This window comes from Pseudopipra pipra, chromosome W, assembly GCF_036250125.1.
Source record: "Pseudopipra pipra isolate bDixPip1 chromosome W, bDixPip1.hap1, whole genome shotgun sequence".
NCBI classification, from domain to species: domain Eukaryota; kingdom Metazoa; phylum Chordata; class Aves; order Passeriformes; family Pipridae; genus Pseudopipra; species Pseudopipra pipra.
Genome location: NC_087580.1, coordinates 40,221,314 through 40,237,826, shown reverse-complemented (window position 1 = coordinate 40,237,826; position 16,513 = coordinate 40,221,314). Strand labels below are relative to the sequence as shown.

The window sequence follows — 16,513 nt, the reverse complement described above, 5'->3', positions numbered from 1 at the left end:
GCCGGGGCCGGAGTTGGGGGGATGTCCTTGGCCTTCCCTGTGGGCCGGAGGCAAATCCCCTCCCTGTCCTTCTTGCTTCCTGCCCCAGGCCCCGAGCTGAGGATGGAGAGCCCGGAGGACAAATCCCCCCGTGAGACCCTGGTGGGAGAGGCCATTTTGAAGGGCTCCACGGCGCAGGAAGGCCGCGGGGCGGAAAAGGGCCGGAGATCCTCCTGCAGGAGGGTCTCCAAAGCCATCCCAGGGTGCTCTGAGGAGGAAAGAGCCAACCTGTGCCGGGAAGGCAGCTGGAGCTTGAGGGGGAGCTCTGAGCTGGTGGTGCCTGAGCAGCCTCCCAGCAGGGAGAAGCCCTTCAAATGCTTGGAATGTGGGAAGAGCTTCAGGAAGAGCACTGACCTCCTCAAGCACCAGCACATCCACACTGGTGAACGGCCCTACATGTGTAGGGTATGTGGGAAGAGCTTCAGAGACAGCTCCACCTTGATCCGCCACCAGCGCATCCACACGGGGGAACGGCCCTACACGTGTGGGGAATGTGGGAAGAGCTTCAGCCAGAGGTCCCACCTCCGCACCCACCAACTCATCCACACTGGGGAACGACCCTACAAGTGTTTGGAATGTGGGAAGAGGTTTCAGACCAGCTCACATCTCCTCCTGCATGAGCGGACGCACACGGATGAGAGGCCCTTCCGCTGCACTGACTGCGGGAAGGGCTTCAACCAGAACTCCAACCTCCTCACCCACCGGTGCATCCACACTGGGGAACGACCCTATAAGTGTTTGGAATGTGGGAAGAGGTTTCAGACCAGTGGGAGTCTCCTCTTGCATGAGCGGGTACACACAGATGAGAGGCCCTTCCGCTGCACCGACTGCGGGAAGGGCTTCAACCGGAACTCCACCCTCGTCACCCACTGGCGCATCCACACTGGGGAGCGGCCCTACAAGTGTGGGGAGTGTGGGAAGAGTTTCACCCACAGCTCAACCTTGACCAAACACCAAAGGACCCACCAATAAAAGAAGCCCTAGTGCTCCGACTGCTGGAAGAGCTTCTGCTGCTGCTTCCACCCCGAATGAAGCCCCTGATGGTGAGGCAACCCCTGGAGTCCAGTGACTGTCAGTCCATCCCTTTTGGGCAGCTTCTTTCAACAGAACCCTTCTTGGGGGCTGTGTGGAGATTCCTGCCTTGGCTGGGGACCCCCCAAGGTCACTGCTGGAGGTTGAGAGCAGAGATCTCCCCACGAACATTGGTCTGGGGGAGTCCCATCCATTTCCAATTAAGAATTATTGCTTTTGTGCCAGCTTGAGTAGAATTGCTTCAACAATTGCTTTAGCATAGAACACTGTCCTATCTTACCCTGTACTCCTGGTAGTTTTAGTGTTTCTATTGTGCAGTAAATAATTGTGATGAAGATCTTTTGTCTGATCATTTGTAACCCTAAATAAATTCATTTCTATCAATAGATCTGATTTGCCATCATTAAACCTATGGGACAAAAGTGGTTCAGTCACACCTCTATAATCCCTCTATACTGCAATTTTTGGCATAATCCAAGGCTGAGATTGGATCCATCAGCCCCTAGCACCCCACAGGAAGTTGGGAGCTCAGGGGGCCACTCCCCTTTGCCAATCACCGTGTGTCCAAAGACCCCCATGGGACTGTCAGACCTGCCAGACCACCCACCCTTTTCCACCCTTCTCCCTGTTCTTCCACTTTCCCATTGCCCCCTCAATCTGCAATTTCCCCCCATGAACAGTTTAAGGGTCCCAACCCCCACTTTTTTCCCCCTCTCCTGTGGGCGCTGAAGGATAAAATGAGGCTGCACACACAGAGTTCCATTGTGGGACTTGTACACTGACACTGTCCCGTGTCCCCTTTTATTCCTCTTCTCTCGTGAGCAGCACCCCGTGTTTGTCTTTTAGTCCATTGGAATTCCCAGCATGGCCCCAAAGCAGTGCCCTGATCCCACACATTCCCCTCCCCTCATGTGCTGGCTGCGTTCAGCCACCAGAGAAAAACACAGGCTGGTCGTGCAGGTTGGTTCAAGTGCATTTCCACTTGGAGAAACAACCTTCTCTCTCTCCAAGCACTCAGCCAAGGTCCATCCTCCCTTTGCATTCCCATGAACTCAGTGCAGGTGCCGAGTGACTCCACTTGGTCCCACCTCTGCCCCTGTTTTGTTTGGACACGCAGAGTTCACGGCCAAGAGGGCCAGGACCCGGCTCCTTGTCTTGGGGCTTGTCCCATGTGCTTCCTGAGGACTCGGAATATTGAAACCAGACAGATTCTGAAACCCCTGCTCCTGATGCTGCCACAGTGCCCATACACTGGCACTGCAGGCATGGCCTGCACTGAATGGCAGCAGGAGCCGTGGCTGCGGCAGCTGCCGGGATTGCTGCAGAGATGATCCAAGCAATCAGCCCTCCACTGAGGATTTCTGCATTTCACAGTTTCATTCACTGTATCCTGCATTATCCTCCCAGCTTCTGCTTAGGTTCCCTGGGAGCCCCAGTTTGGCTCTTCTGCCCATAGGAATTATTAATGATAAATGGAGGGTAGGTACGTTTTGATCTGTGATAACTCTGAAATAACAAGGATTACTTACAGGGGTGTTAAAGGTATTGTCAGTCACACAAATCACAACGTCAGGTGTGGCCAAGAAGGGATCTGAGTGACAAGGACACACTACGACTGAGTCATTAAGCCAGTCAGGAAGAGTTGGTAGATCCAGTGAATTCCAAGAACAGTGTCTTCCTGATGGGACATCCGGGCAGGGCTTGCTCTGCTCAGCATTCCCTGCCTCCTCCCAGGATTCTTGAGGGACAGCCTCTGCATCTGCAGGATCGGATTGTGGGCCGTGTCCACTCAGGATAAGGTTCCATCAGAGGGGCTGGAAGCCAGCAGGGTCCTGTGGGAGACAGAACACAAGCACAACCCTTCCCCACACTGAGCACTCCATAGGATCTTGTCATTAGGTGTCTTCTTGTGGGTTTTTATTCAGTACTTCTTGATCTAAATTCAAAAAACTAAGTGCAAATACAGCTCTGTCTACTTGGGGTGTCACATTCTTCCTTTTCTGTTTTAAAAGTATGGTTTTTAATACAGAGCACACATTTCTTGCACCTGGGATAGGCACAAGTGATAAGACCACATTTATGGTTTTTTTGGTTTTCTGTCATCTTTATTTTTATTTTTTCTTTTTCTTCTCTCTTTTTTTGTCTTTTTTTTCACTTTTTTCTTTTTTCTTTCTTTTCCCTTCTTTTCCCCTCTTTTTCCTGTTTTCTCTTTTTCCCTTTTCCCCATTCTTATTTTCTCTTTTTTTTCTCCTTTTTCTTATTTTTCTTCCTTTTTTCTTTTTCTTTTTTTCCCTTTTTTTTTCTTTTACATTGTTTTCTATCAGTTATATTTTCAAGGAAGACTTAAACATATATCAAAACAATCTCCATGTACCTATCTTATGACAACAGATAATCCAAAGCAGTGCCCTGATCCCACACATTCCCCTCCCCTCATGTGCTGGCTGTGTTCAGCCACCAGAGAAAAACACAGGCTACCACGCAGAGCGTTCCAAGTGGTTTCCACTTTGGCAAACAGCACTCTCTGGATGGAAAACACCAGTCAAGGCCAAAACACTCCTTTTGGATCCTGATTAACTGAATGCAGCTGCTGCTGCCTTAACTTGTTCTCACAAAACTTCTCAGGGTTTCTTTGCTTCCAGGAGGCCCCACATGTCCCAATGGACCCTTGATTCCATGGGGTTCCAAACTGTCTCAGGAATACTTTGGTTCCATGAGGCCCTGCATATCCTGATGGCCCCTGGGTTCCATGAGGATGCACAGTCTCAGAATTCCTTGGCTTCAGTGAGGCTTTGTAGTGTCCCAATGGCCCCTTGATTCCAGGAGTTTCCACAGTGTCCCAATGGCCCCTTGGTTCCACGAGGCCCCCTCCTGATTCCACAAGGTTCCGCAGTGTCCCTGTGTTCCTTTAGTTCCACGACGGTCCGCAGTGGAACAGGGTCCCTTTGGGGCCATAAGGCCCTGCAGGATCGCAATGGCCCCTTGATTCCATGAGGTTCCAATTTGTCCATGGGTTCCCTTGGCTCCATAGGGCCCTGTAGTGCCAAACTGGCCCCTGGATTCCATGAGTTTCCACAGTGTCCTTGGGTCCATAGGGCCTTCAGTGTCACAATGCCTCTTTGATTTGCAGTGTCCCAGGGTTTCCTTGTTTCCATGAGGCACTGCAGTGATACAACGCCCCCCTGGTTCCATGAGGTTCCAAAATGTTTCAGGGTTCCTTTTGTTCTCCAAGGCCTCAGATGTTAAATGGTCCCCTGGTTCCACAAGATTTCACAGTGTCCCTTTGTTCCTTTCTTTCCATGAGGCCCTGCAGTGCCACAATGGCCCCTTGATTCCATGAGGTTGCACAGTGTCATCACAGAGCTGAGCCCCCCCAGATGGAAGTTTGGGGGAGATTAGGAGGAACTGAGACAAAAAGGACTGGATATTTGGGGAAGGAAAGAGGGGCTTATCCAACAGAGGGGAACGATTTCTATGAAGTAAAAAAAAGTTCAGTTAAGGCTGAGGGTGCTGAAACACTGACTGTGCAAACACTCCTGATGAACTTTTACACTGTTTCTGACCTCAAGCCCCAATCCAAAAGTGCTGCCGCACCCACTGAAAGGAATCCACTTCTCTAATCGCAACCTCAACCTGACCTCAAAGGCAAAGCCCAAACCCAGAACTCCAGACTGGAGTGACCCCAGGAGAAGGGCCTGGGCTCTGGGAGGGATGTCCTGTGGCACAGGGGCCCAGGATCCAAGGTAATAAGGCCAAGTGCACATGGCAACAGCCAGAGCTGGTGCAGAGACATCAGGGAGGGTCTGGAAATGCTGATGGGAGGGGGTGGGAAAGCAGGAGGGGTGTGTGCAGCCTGCAAGGCCAGAGCAGCAGCAGGGCCAGGGCAGGACAGCCTGCAGGAGAGATGGCCAAGGGCTCTGGCAGGGCTGCAAGGCCCAAAGGCACCCAGGCCTTTGTCCCCTTGCCTCTGGCAGCTGCCTCTGCCACTCAGGCCACCACAAGCAACTTGCCTGGCAGGTTCTGCCCTTGGTTTCTGCCTCGCCCCTCCCTCAGGAGCCTGGCAGGGGTTGCCCAGTTTTGGGCCTTTGTTGTTCCTCCCCCTCCCATCCCAGTGCCCCCCAAACAGCCCTGAGCCAGCCGGGAGGGACAGGATCTGCTGGGCCAGGGCCTGGGGCTCAGGCCTTGGCCTTTGTGCTCCACAAAACCAAGGCAGGCTTTGCTCAGCATTGCAGGGGCCTGCCCAGAGCCTTTGTCTGCCTGCACTCCTGGCCTCCAAGGAGCTGCTCCAAGGAGTCCCTGGGGAGGCTTTGTCAGGGCCTGCCCTCAGTGGGGCCCAGCAATGCTTCAAGGGACTTGGAGTTTGGCTTCTGACTTCTTCAGCAGCTGCTTCAATCTTCTCTCAGTACCTCAGGACCATGGGCTGGGCTGCAAACACACCGTGGGGCTCATTAAAATGCAGAAATCCCTCAGGATCTCTTTGTTTTCCTTTAATTGTCTTCAAGACAATTTCAAAACAATTCTTCAAAGTTTGTACTTTTTTTTTTTAGTTCAATTATGGATATTTTTTAAATCAGGGAGGAGGTGATAGAGGTGTTCTCCAAGTGATCTTGATGCTGAGTGTCTCCTCAGGAGATCCAGACTGACCCTGGATGATCAACCTTGCTCCTCACCCCCCAGCCTCACCAGTTCTGACATGGCCCATCTTGGACTGACACCTGATGCAGCTCCAAACACACTGTGGGACCCATTAAAACATTGAAAAACAAATTATTTTTCTTTCTTTAATTGTTTTCAAGACATCAACAACTAATTAGAGTTGTTATGTAGTTTAGCTAAGGAGGAAGGTTTTAAAGTGGATGTCATGAAAAAAATACATATTTTTATGAAAGGGAATTATTTACACAGAGCCTTGGGTTGCAAGAAGGTCAGGGTGCAAAAGACATTAGTAGCACTTAATCATTGACCAGTTGAGCAGTTTTCAAGGGATTCAATAGCGTTTGCCACATATTTAACAGTGACTGAATTATAGATTCACAACAACAACCTTCACACCACAGTCAATTCACACCCACATCCAGGCAGAGATGTGTGGACACATCAAGAGCTGGGTGTGGAAAGGTCCCTCTTCCAAATTCTCCTTGTTGTCGGGGGAACACTGCCACAAATGCCTTTGTGTTTGCCAACAGACAAGGGTCACAGCTGGTGGAGTGTTTGTTGAGGGGAATCAGAATTGTCCTGGCCATCAGCGACAGTCTTTGGAGTGTCGCAAACTGGAGGGTTCCTGAGCTGGGAGAGGCTGCCAGAGGTGTCCCACTGAGAGGGAGGTGCTGGGGAGCTGCCAGGGCCTCCCTCAGCCCTGCTGGTTGTGGGCTCTCAAGGTGACTGGCTTTAGTTATCTGCTGAATTTCCATCCTGGTGTCAGGAATGACTGGAGTTTCCACAGTATTTGGGAATTGTATCCAAACTGTTCCATTAGGGCTGTGATTCAGGCAGGAAATGTTCCAAGGCTTTCATGGGATGACTGATTATCCTGTGTTCCCCAACTGTTCCACTCTGGATTGTTCCCACCTGTATCATCCAGGAGCACCTGGTCCAGTCCAGGGACACTTCCCCACACCCTGGTCCATTCCAGGGGCTCTTCATTGCTCAGCTGGTTTGGTCAAGGCTTGTCAGGAGCTCCTGAGATCATGCATATAAGAAGGATGGGGACAGACTTAGTTGTAATAAGACAAGTGATAATGGTTTTCAACTAAAAAAGAGCAGATTGGAACTAGATATAAGGAAGAATATTTTACACTGAGGGTGGTGAAACACTGGCACAGGTTGCCCAGAGAGGTCATAGAAGCCCCACCCTTGGAAACATTCAAGGCCAGTTTAGAAAGGGCTCTGAGCAACCTGATCTAGTTGAACGTGAACCCTTTCATTGTGGGGGGATTGGACTAGATGTCCTATAAGGGTCCCATCTGATTCAAACGATTTAGGATTCTATAGTTCTTTCCTACAGAGCCAAGGCTGACAAGGATCCCACATGTTTCAGACCCAGCTGAGCATCCCCTTTGATGGCCCAGCTGGCAGCTCTGCTAAAAAGCTGCTGCAAAGAACCTCCAGACCTAAAGGATCTTTTGTGCTGGGCTCAGCTGTGGCTCTCAGGGCTGGGGGTTGGCTTTTGGCTGCCAGGTGCCCACCAAGGCTCTCCCACTCCTCCTTCTTCTCCACTCCCTTTGGTGCCTGCAGGGTTGTTTCTCCCACATTTCTCTCACTCCTCTCTGGGTTACAGCACCCTGGATTTTATCCTTTTTCCAAAGGGTTATCACACAGGTGCCTCTGGAATTGCTTTTTGGCTCAGCTTTGGGCACTGGCTGGTCCATTTTGGAGCCACCTGAAACTGGCTCACTCTGACACAGAGTCAACTCTTGATCTCCTCTTCCCTAAGGGAAACCTGCAGCCCCCTTACTGCTACCAAACCTGATGCACAGGGTCATTCAAGTGCCCAGGAATACAGGAGGTCATTGATCCCATTATTCCTCAGGCAGGTTAAACAAGACTTTGTCCTCTTCCTGTCCCTGACTGCAGGTTCTTTGTGTCAGAGCAGACCTGGGCTGGACCTCAGCTGTGCTTTGCTCCAGAGCCTGCTGGGGTGGGGGCAGATGGCAATGGAAGAGTTGGGTTGGACTGGATGATCCTTGTGGGTCCCTTCCACCTCAGCATATTCTGTCATTCTGTGTTTGTTTGGGTTTGCCTTGATTGTGTTTGGTCTTTTTCCCTCCTTTTGATTTTCCTTTCCTCTGATCCATGAGTTTTTTCTTCATTGTCTTGGGCCTTGCTGGGCACTTGATGGCAGGACAAGTTTATCCAACTCAGTCATCTTGACCACATTTTTTGTACAAATCACCATTAACTGGATGAGGTTTCTCACAGACTTGCTGCAACTTGGCCTCATCCACAAAGGAGTGGAAAGTGCATTTCATCCCATCATCCAGAGACATAATAAAGATGTTCCAGAGGAATTGTCAAGGGCTGGTCTCTGATGGATGTCACCTGGGAGTTGCTGCCAAGAGGAATTTGTTCCATGACTTTTGACCCTCATCAGTCATTCAACTTCCCACCCACCACATGGTTCACTTGTCCAGTCCAGCTCTCACCAGTCTGGCTCTAAGGAGATCACAGGAGACCATGTCCAGGGCCTTGCTGAAGTCTGGGCACCCTTCTTTTCCCTCCCACAGGGGTTCTGTAATCCCTGCCTTGTCCTTCCCATGCCTGGGAATGGCTGCAGGAGGACTTGCCCTATCCCCTTCCCTGCTGATCCTGAGCAGTCTGGAACTCTCCCAACCCTCCTTGCTGCCCTGTTTGCAGACTGCTTCCATGTCTGCCTTTGCAGCCCACCCCTGGCTCTGGTACAGCCCTCCCTGAAATGGGGAGGCACAAGGGGAGTTCACTGTGGGTCAGACAAGTCACTGACCAGAGTCCTTTCTCTGTTCCTGCTGCATCCCCTGGGGCTGCAGAACTCTCCTTTACCAGTTCAGAGGGAGATTTAGTACTTGATCTCTGGTGACTCCACCCTGGGCAGGATTCTGCTCCAGGGCTCCATTCCCTGCTGACTGTCTGGGACGAGCTGTCCCTGCAGATCCTCTGTGCTCTCCTGCACTTCCTGAGTTCCTACAGACAAGTCCTCACCTGCCATCAGAGCCCTCACAAGCTGCAGAGCCCCAGGCAGGTGACTTGGAGACCATTTGCCATCAGCCACCAGCACAGAACATCTGACCCAGCCCTCAGTTTCTCAAGTACCCCAGTGAGTCACTTCTCTCACTGCAGGGACTGAATGGGGAAAGAAGCAAAGCAAGTGAGACTTTGGAGAGTCTATTCCTTGGCCCTGTTCTTTACACCAACCTTTAAAAAGAACAGAGTCTTCAGGAACTGCCTGGGGGAACCATCTTTCCTGATGGAAATGATGTTAAGGAGCCCAGCTCTGTGCCAGCAGTGCCCAGGGCCTGTCCCTGCCCATGGTCACAGGACTGATACAGAGCAGGGACTGAGCTGCCAGAGCACTCAGGCCTTGGGCAAGGAGCAGAAAGGGGAGGGAGGCAGTGGGAAAAGAGCACCTCTGAAAAGGCCAAGAGCTGCTGCTCCCTGGCAGTGCTCCTGTACCAGGACTCTTTACCCCTTCTCCTCTGCACACAGGCACTGCCCTCCAACCTCAGGGAAATTCTTAGAGGGAGAATCTGGAAAAAAAAATTCAAGTCCTTTATTCTACTCAGAGATTGTGATTCCTCATGTACAGAATAACAAAGGCAGGATGTTTGACAAAGAAGTTGGTGCAGGAACTTTTACTTTGTTTAAATGCACACAGAGAATGATTCCTCACTTCCACAATTGTGGATCAAAACAAAGAGGTATGAGATGAATAATAAATTTCTGTGTTAACAACATTAAAAGAGGAAAAAATGTAGGAAAACTCCCCCACTGCCACTTTTAAAAGATTTAGAAAGCAGGCTGGGCCAGTAAAGGGTCACAGAATGAGTGTTCTGCAGAAGAGAGGCAGGTTGTTACTCCTGAAAAGCATCTGATCATCATTTTCCTCATGGCATCCTTGAGCTCCTGGTTCCTCAGGCTGTAGATGAGGGGGTTCAGTGCTGGAGGCACCACCGAGTACGGAACTGACACAATCAGATCTAGGGATGGGGAGGAGATGGAGGGAGGCTTCAGGTAGGCAAATGTGGCAGTGCTGACAAACAGGGAGACCACAGCCAGATGAGGGAGGCACGTAGAAAAGGCTTTGTGCCGTCCCTGCTCAGAGGGGATCTTCAGCACAGCCCTGAAGATCTGCACATAGGACAAAACAATGAAAATGAAACAACCAAATGTTAAACAGGCACTAAACAGTAAAAGTTCCCTGGCGTAGGATTTGGAGCATGAGAGCTTGAGAATCTGGGGAACCTCACAGGAGAACTGGCCCAAGACATTGCCCTGGCACAGGGGCAGGGAAAATGTATTGGCTGTGTGCAGCAGAGCACTGAGAAACCCAGCAGCCCAGGCATCTGCTGCCATGTGGGCACAAGCTCTGCTGCCCAGGAGGGTCCCGTAGTGCAGGGGTTTGCAGATGGCAACGTAGCGGTCGTAGCACATGATGGTGAGGAGGGAAAACTCTGTTCCAAGGAAGAAGAAGAGCAGAAAGACCTGTGCAGCACATCCCATGTAGGAGATGGTTGTGGTGCTATGGAGGGAATTGTGCATGGCTTTGGGGACAGTGGTGCAGATGCAGCCCAGGTCTGTGAGGGAGAGGTTGAGCAGGAAGAAGCCCATGGGGGTGTGCAGGTGGTGGTCGCAGGCTACAGCGCTGAGGATGAGGCTGTTGGCCAGGAGGGCAGCCAGGGAGATGACCAGGAAGAGCCAGAAGTGCAGGAGCTGCAGCTCCTGCCTGTCTGTGAATGCCAGGAGGAGGAACTGGATGAGGGAGCTGCTGTTGGACATTTGCTGTTCCTTAGGACAGGGTCTGTTCAGAAAAGGAAAGCACAGGGAACAATTAAGACAGCCCCCTCTCAGCAAAGCCAGGGCAGTTTTCAGGGAAATCCCCTCCAAGTAAAGGCTCTGAGGGTGCTTTCTGAGGGTGCTGTGACGAGCAGGAGCTCTGGCCATGTGCTGCCAAGGACTCAGCTTTGCTCTGCTGCAGTGCAGACATGGAGCTGGTTTGGGACAGCTCTCGTGATTACAGGGAATGTCACATGGAATGCAGCTTTGATGGAAAAGTTCAATTCCTGTTCTGTTGTCTTGGAGCAATTTGGGCTGCAGAAGAGAGGCACAGAGTATCCTTAAAATCATTTTGACTGGTTTTTTTGGTTACAGTCATAACACCTGTGGGGTGTTTTTTTAGGGGCTAATTTTTCTGATGACCAATCTGAAGAGTGTTGAGACAGGACAGGCAGAAGGGTTGAGCTCTTCATTGCTTATTGCAGAGCCAGGAGAGCTGCAGTGCCTCTCAGTCTGTTTCCCGTCTGCCCTGCACTTTCCCTTGGGCTGCCTTGAAGATGACTTCACACACAGACTCATCTTTAAAAACCCCACCAAGATCTGTGCTGAGAGCAGGGCAGCGCTGCTTGAAAGGGCAGCTCTGTGAAGTGTCCCCTGTGCCAGCCCAGAGGTTCAGCTGTGCTGGACAGAGCAGGACAGGAGCCCTCCGGCAGGGAAGCCAAGGGCTGGGACGGGAGAGTGCCCACCTGTGGGAGGCGTGTCTGGATGCACAAGGGATGTGCCAGGGCGATGGGCCCGAGAGGACATGTGCAGTCACATATAACTCTATTGGCTGAAGAAGTCACATGGTACACAGGGATATAAGAGTGGGAATTTTGAATAAAGTTCTCTTTGTTTCACCACCCACGAGGAGTTCATTCATTTCCTTGTTATACAAGGGTCCCCTGCTACATATGGCAATCCGAAAGGGACATTTTTAGCTTATATTAAGCGAGATATTTATCCTGAATCAGGAAATCAGCTGGTGACTCCAGGATCATCTCGGTTTTTCGGAGACGGGAGTCTTGACCACAAAAAACCTTGACGTCAATAAACCGTGCTCTTAGTGGCATCTAAGAGACGGACAGTTAGTTTAGCGAGCTCAAAAAATATTAGGATAGTGCACGGAAGAAGAGAAGAAAGAAGTTGAAGAAGAAACCGAGAGGTCAAAGCAGCCACCAGAGAGAGCGGAGAGGGTCAATGCAACATCAAAAGCGGTGAGTCTGACTGGGACACATTCCGCATGCCCAAGACTGCTCCCTGGGCGAAAGCGTGCCTGCAGCTTGGAGAACTGGGCCGCAGAGCACCTTAAGATCGTCAGGGAAAAGCCTGTCAGTCCCCTGAGTGTCGGTCATCTGGTAAAGCGGCTCTCCGCTACCGACTGCTGTGGACCATGTGCAAGAAGCGGCTTGCCGCTGCCGCGTCTTAGCAACCCCAGCCACCGTTGACCCCCGCGGAGTCCCCGTTCCAGTTTTCTGTCCAGCAGAAACTGGCCGTGGCTCCCCGCCTGCTCGCCACCGCTGACTGTCCCTGCGGCGTGCTTAAAAAGCACTGCCGGAAAAAAAGCCCTGCGCTGCATTCAAACCGCGCGGGCTTTACCGAGGCGCCGTGCCGCGCCTTCCAATACAGTGCGCCCCGATCCCCGCGCCGCCCATCGAACCACGGGAGCCCCCGGAGCCGCCACTGCTGCCGCCTGCGCGGGTCGCGCCCCGTGCCCCGTCGCCGCTGCCTCTGCGGACGCTGCGCTCACCGGAGACAGAGTTGGACCCACGCCGAGCCGCCACCACGTGACTGAGAAGCCGCCGCCATCGCCGCCACTTCGTTTGCCGCTTTGCAGCCCGCGCACGCCGATTGCCGCAGCCCCAAGCCGCAGCTTCTACAGCCAGCCCCCGCGCCCGTCGCTACAGCTGCCCATGCCTGCCGCTGCTCTGCGCTGCCGCTTGCTGCCTGCACCGGGACATCATCCGCCGCCGCCGGGTCTCCACAGCCCAGCCGACAGAGAGCCAACACAAATCAACAAACCGACAGACCCTCTTCAGCAGCGCACGCTAGCAACGCAGAGACCCAAAGGTAACATGGGAAACTTCTTCCCCACCGAACTATCATGGGACACAGAAGCACTGGCTGCTCTGCTGAATCCTTATTACGTTCAGGTTACAAGGGCTGAATTATCAGAGTTGGTGCGACTCATTAAGGCAGCCGTACCAGAACTACCTCTGGTTGAAGCCCTCAACATTCACATATGGGACAAAATAGGCAATCTTATCAAACTCAAGGCTCAGGGAGGAGACTCCCAAGCAAACCATTCTTACCCAGCCTGGCAAGCTATAATGACTGCATTAAGCAGATCCCATAAAAGAACGACGAACTCATACACCCCCACTCATGCTGCAACCAGCAGCCCCACTTTTACGCGCCGCAGTTTAAACACACAAAGCGCGGCGGGGGGAGGGAGTGGAGCCGTTCACAATTCAACTTCGGGGAAGGGAACCGGGAGCCCAAGGGACATGGACCGGCGGGAGGGAGCGGGGCCCCAGATGCGAGGTTCCAGTCAGTGGGACAGCAGCAGGGGGTCCCGTGACGGGAGTGGGGGGGGCTAACCCAGCTTACTTGCCAACCCATCCCGCGCATGAACGCCGAGCACACGCCCAGGGGTGGGCACCACCATCTCGCCCGCCACGCGATACGGACACCGACCCATCCTTCCCCGCCCCTGCGCCGTACTCCCCACCCACCACCACCGCCCACCCACAGGCAGCCGCTTTCGCCGAAGCTGCGGGGGGGGGGGAATGGGAGGAATGGGGGGAGGAGGAGGGGGATTTCGGGATAGCTCCGCCTGCAAGGGATGAAGTGACATACCGAGAGGGTACAATTGATAGATGGGCTTTATGCAGAGAAGAGTCATTGCGTACTGGGGACTTACAAGTTATACAAGCATGTCCAGTAATTATCGGTCCACGTCAAAGCCGCAGGTTCCAACCATTGCCACATGAACTAACCAAAGAACTGAGACAGCTAATAAGGGAAACTGGTGTATCATCCCCTAACACGCTTGCATTTTTAGAGTCGCTGAGTTCCACATACATCTTCATGCCTCATGACTGGAGAACCCTGTTACAAATAAGCCTCCCTAACACACAGTACAATGTATGGCTGAACGATTTTAGAGAAATCTGTTCCGCTTATTCTAATGACCCACAAGCAGGGGTATCAGCACACCAACTCACAGGGGATGGGAATTATCGTTCCATAGATGCACAAACCCAGTACAATAGAGAAGTATACGAAGTCATAGCAAAACATGCCATGCGGGCAATGAGAAAACTACCCACATCAGACAGAGACACAAACTTGTCATTTACAAAAATAATGCAGGGCCCAACAGAACCTTACACACAATTCCTAGATCGGCTGCAATCTGCTCTGGATAGGCAGATTGAAAATGAGGAAGCCAGAGAAATCCTTAGCAGAAGACTGGCTTTCGAAAATGCTAATGTTGATTGTAAAAGAGTTCTGCAAACCCTTCCTAAAAGGGAAACTTGTAGCATCTCAGAATTAGTTCGTGCCTGCCAAGGGGTGAGTTCTTTAACACACCAAACAGATTTACTAGCAGTAGCACTGAGTACTCAGTTAAGGACACAGCAGGGGGCCAGACCCAGAGAAGGTTGCTTCATTTGTGGGGCCCCCGACCACTTCCAAAGGGACTGCCCTCAGAAACCTCTAGCAGTGGCACCTCGAAAGCAACCCAAAGCAAGGAGGATGCCAAAAAACTGGAGGCGAGGGGCGCTGTCGCACGCCCCGATACAGCAATCACATGCGACACAAGGGAACAGGCTGGCGATTTGCGCCCCCCCAGCTCAGCCAGCGCTCTGTGCCCCTACACCCCAGCCAGCGATCTGTGCCCCTCCACCCCAGCCAGCGCTGGGCTGGACTTATCCAACAGGGACACAGTCTTCATAACTTCCACTGAGGTAGTGCTAATCCCGACTGGGTGTTGGGGTCCCCTTAATCCAGGGGTACATGCACTGCTGATTGGAAGATCCTCCACCACCAAAATGGGTTTGTTTGTGCTGCCAGGTGTAATAGATTCAGATTCTCATAGTGAGATTCTAATAATGGCTTGGACCCCTTCACCCCCCTGCTTCATCCCGAAAGGACAGAAGCTTGCTCAGTTAATCCCCTTCTACAGTGCGTCGCCTGCAGGGGAGGGGGGGAGGGAGCGGGGTTCAGGGGCCTTTGGCAGCACGGGACACCCACAAGTTTACTGGGCAGTAGCCATCACAGCCACACAGCCGCTCATGACGTGCCAGGTTAATGGGCACCGATTTACAGGCCTTTTGGACTCGGGAGCCGATGTCTCCATCATAAAGGACTCCGAATGGCCACTTGACTGGCCCACTGTTTGCCCAGCTGCAACCATTCAAGGGGTAGGAGGTACACAAAGAACCAGACAGAGTGCTCAAATACTCACTGTCTTGGGGCCGGAGGGACAATTAGCAAAGGTAGCTCCATTCATAGCTCCAATCCCTTGCTCTCTGTGGGGACGTGATATACTTTCACAGTTTGGCACAGTAATGCAAATATCTCCTGCAAGCAGCCAGGTTTTTCAATAGGGGCCATTGGTCAGCCGTCCCAAGCACTGATTAAGCTGGTCTGGAAAAGTGACCAGCCGGTCTGGGTAGACCAGTGGCCCATGAAAAAAGAAAGGCTTGAACATTTAAAAATGCTTGTAGAGGAACAATTAGAAGCAGGACACATTGTGCCAACAAATAGTCCCTGGAACACTCCTGTATTTTGCATTCCCAAAAAAACTGGCAAATGGAGGATGATTCAGGATCTCAGGGCAGTAAACGCAGTCATTGAGTCTATGGGGGCATTGCAACCAGGATTACCCTCACCTGCGATGCTCCCAGCGAACTGGCCTCTGACAATAATTGATTTAAAGGATTGCTTTTTTACCATATTCCTGCACCCCGAGGATGCCCCAAGGTTTGCATTTTCCATCCCAGCATTAAACAGCCTATGCAAAGATATCACTGGGTTGTTCTCCCTCAGGGGATGAAGAACAGTCCAACCATATGCCAAACAGTAGTTGCAAATGCTATTCAACCCATCAGAAAGCGTTTCCCCTCTGCAATAATATACCAATACATGGATGATATTTTAATAAGCATGGCCACAGAAAATGAACTGCAAATTGTTGTTACTGCCTTGACTGATGCTGTCCAAGAAGCAGGCTTGCAGGTTGCAGCAGAGAAAAATCCAGCGATCGCAGCCCTGGAGCTATCTTGGATGGAGGATCACGCAGCAACAGATTTCCCCACAGCCACTGCAGCTCGAGGTAAAGGACACTTTAACCTTAAATGAGTTGCAAAAACTCCTGGGAGCTATTAATTGGTTAAGGCCTATTCTAGGCTTAACCACAGAGGAGCTACACCCTCTCTTTGTGTTACTAAAGGGGGACTCTGATCTAACGTCTAACAGGGCTCTGACAGCAGAGGCCAAACAGGCTTTAGACATTTGTGCCAAGGCGATAGAATCTAGGCAGAGCAGAAGGAGAGATCCTGAACTGCAAATCTGCCTGGCCTTAGTTCCCAGCAGGTATCAGCCATTTGCAGTCTTGTTTCAGTGGGACCAGACTGAAAAGGACCCACTGCTGGTTCTAGAATGGCTATTTCTGCCCCACACCCCACCTAAAACTGTATGGACAATTAATGAAATGTTTGCTAAGCTTGTTATTAAAGGCAGAGCTCGACTACAGGAACTGGATGGAAGGGATCCAGCGGTCATCTACATTCCAGCCACGAAGGACAATTTAGCTTGGATGCTGGCTGAGGATGCCGAGTTCCAAGCTGCCTTAGCAGGTTTTGATGGTAACATTTCAGTTAACCTCCCTAAGCACAAACTTTGGGCAGAAATCGGTAATTTCCCTTTAAGA

At 51.7% G+C, this 16,513-nt stretch overlaps 2 protein-coding genes across 2 annotated transcripts in view; one reads left to right on the top strand and one right to left on the bottom strand.

Moving 5' to 3' along the window:
- Window positions 1-16,513, top strand: part of LOC135405248 (zinc finger protein 271-like) — a 774,083-nt gene that overhangs the window by 360,043 nt on the left and 397,527 nt on the right. The gene's annotated exons all lie outside the window — the stretch shown is intronic.
- LOC135404705 (olfactory receptor 14C36-like) lies at window positions 9,550-10,755 on the bottom strand. The gene has a single exon (XM_064639446.1). The coding sequence runs from the start codon at window positions 10,702-10,704 to the stop codon at window positions 9,550-9,552; it is 1,155 nt and encodes a 384-aa protein (XP_064495516.1). The 5' UTR covers window positions 10,705-10,755.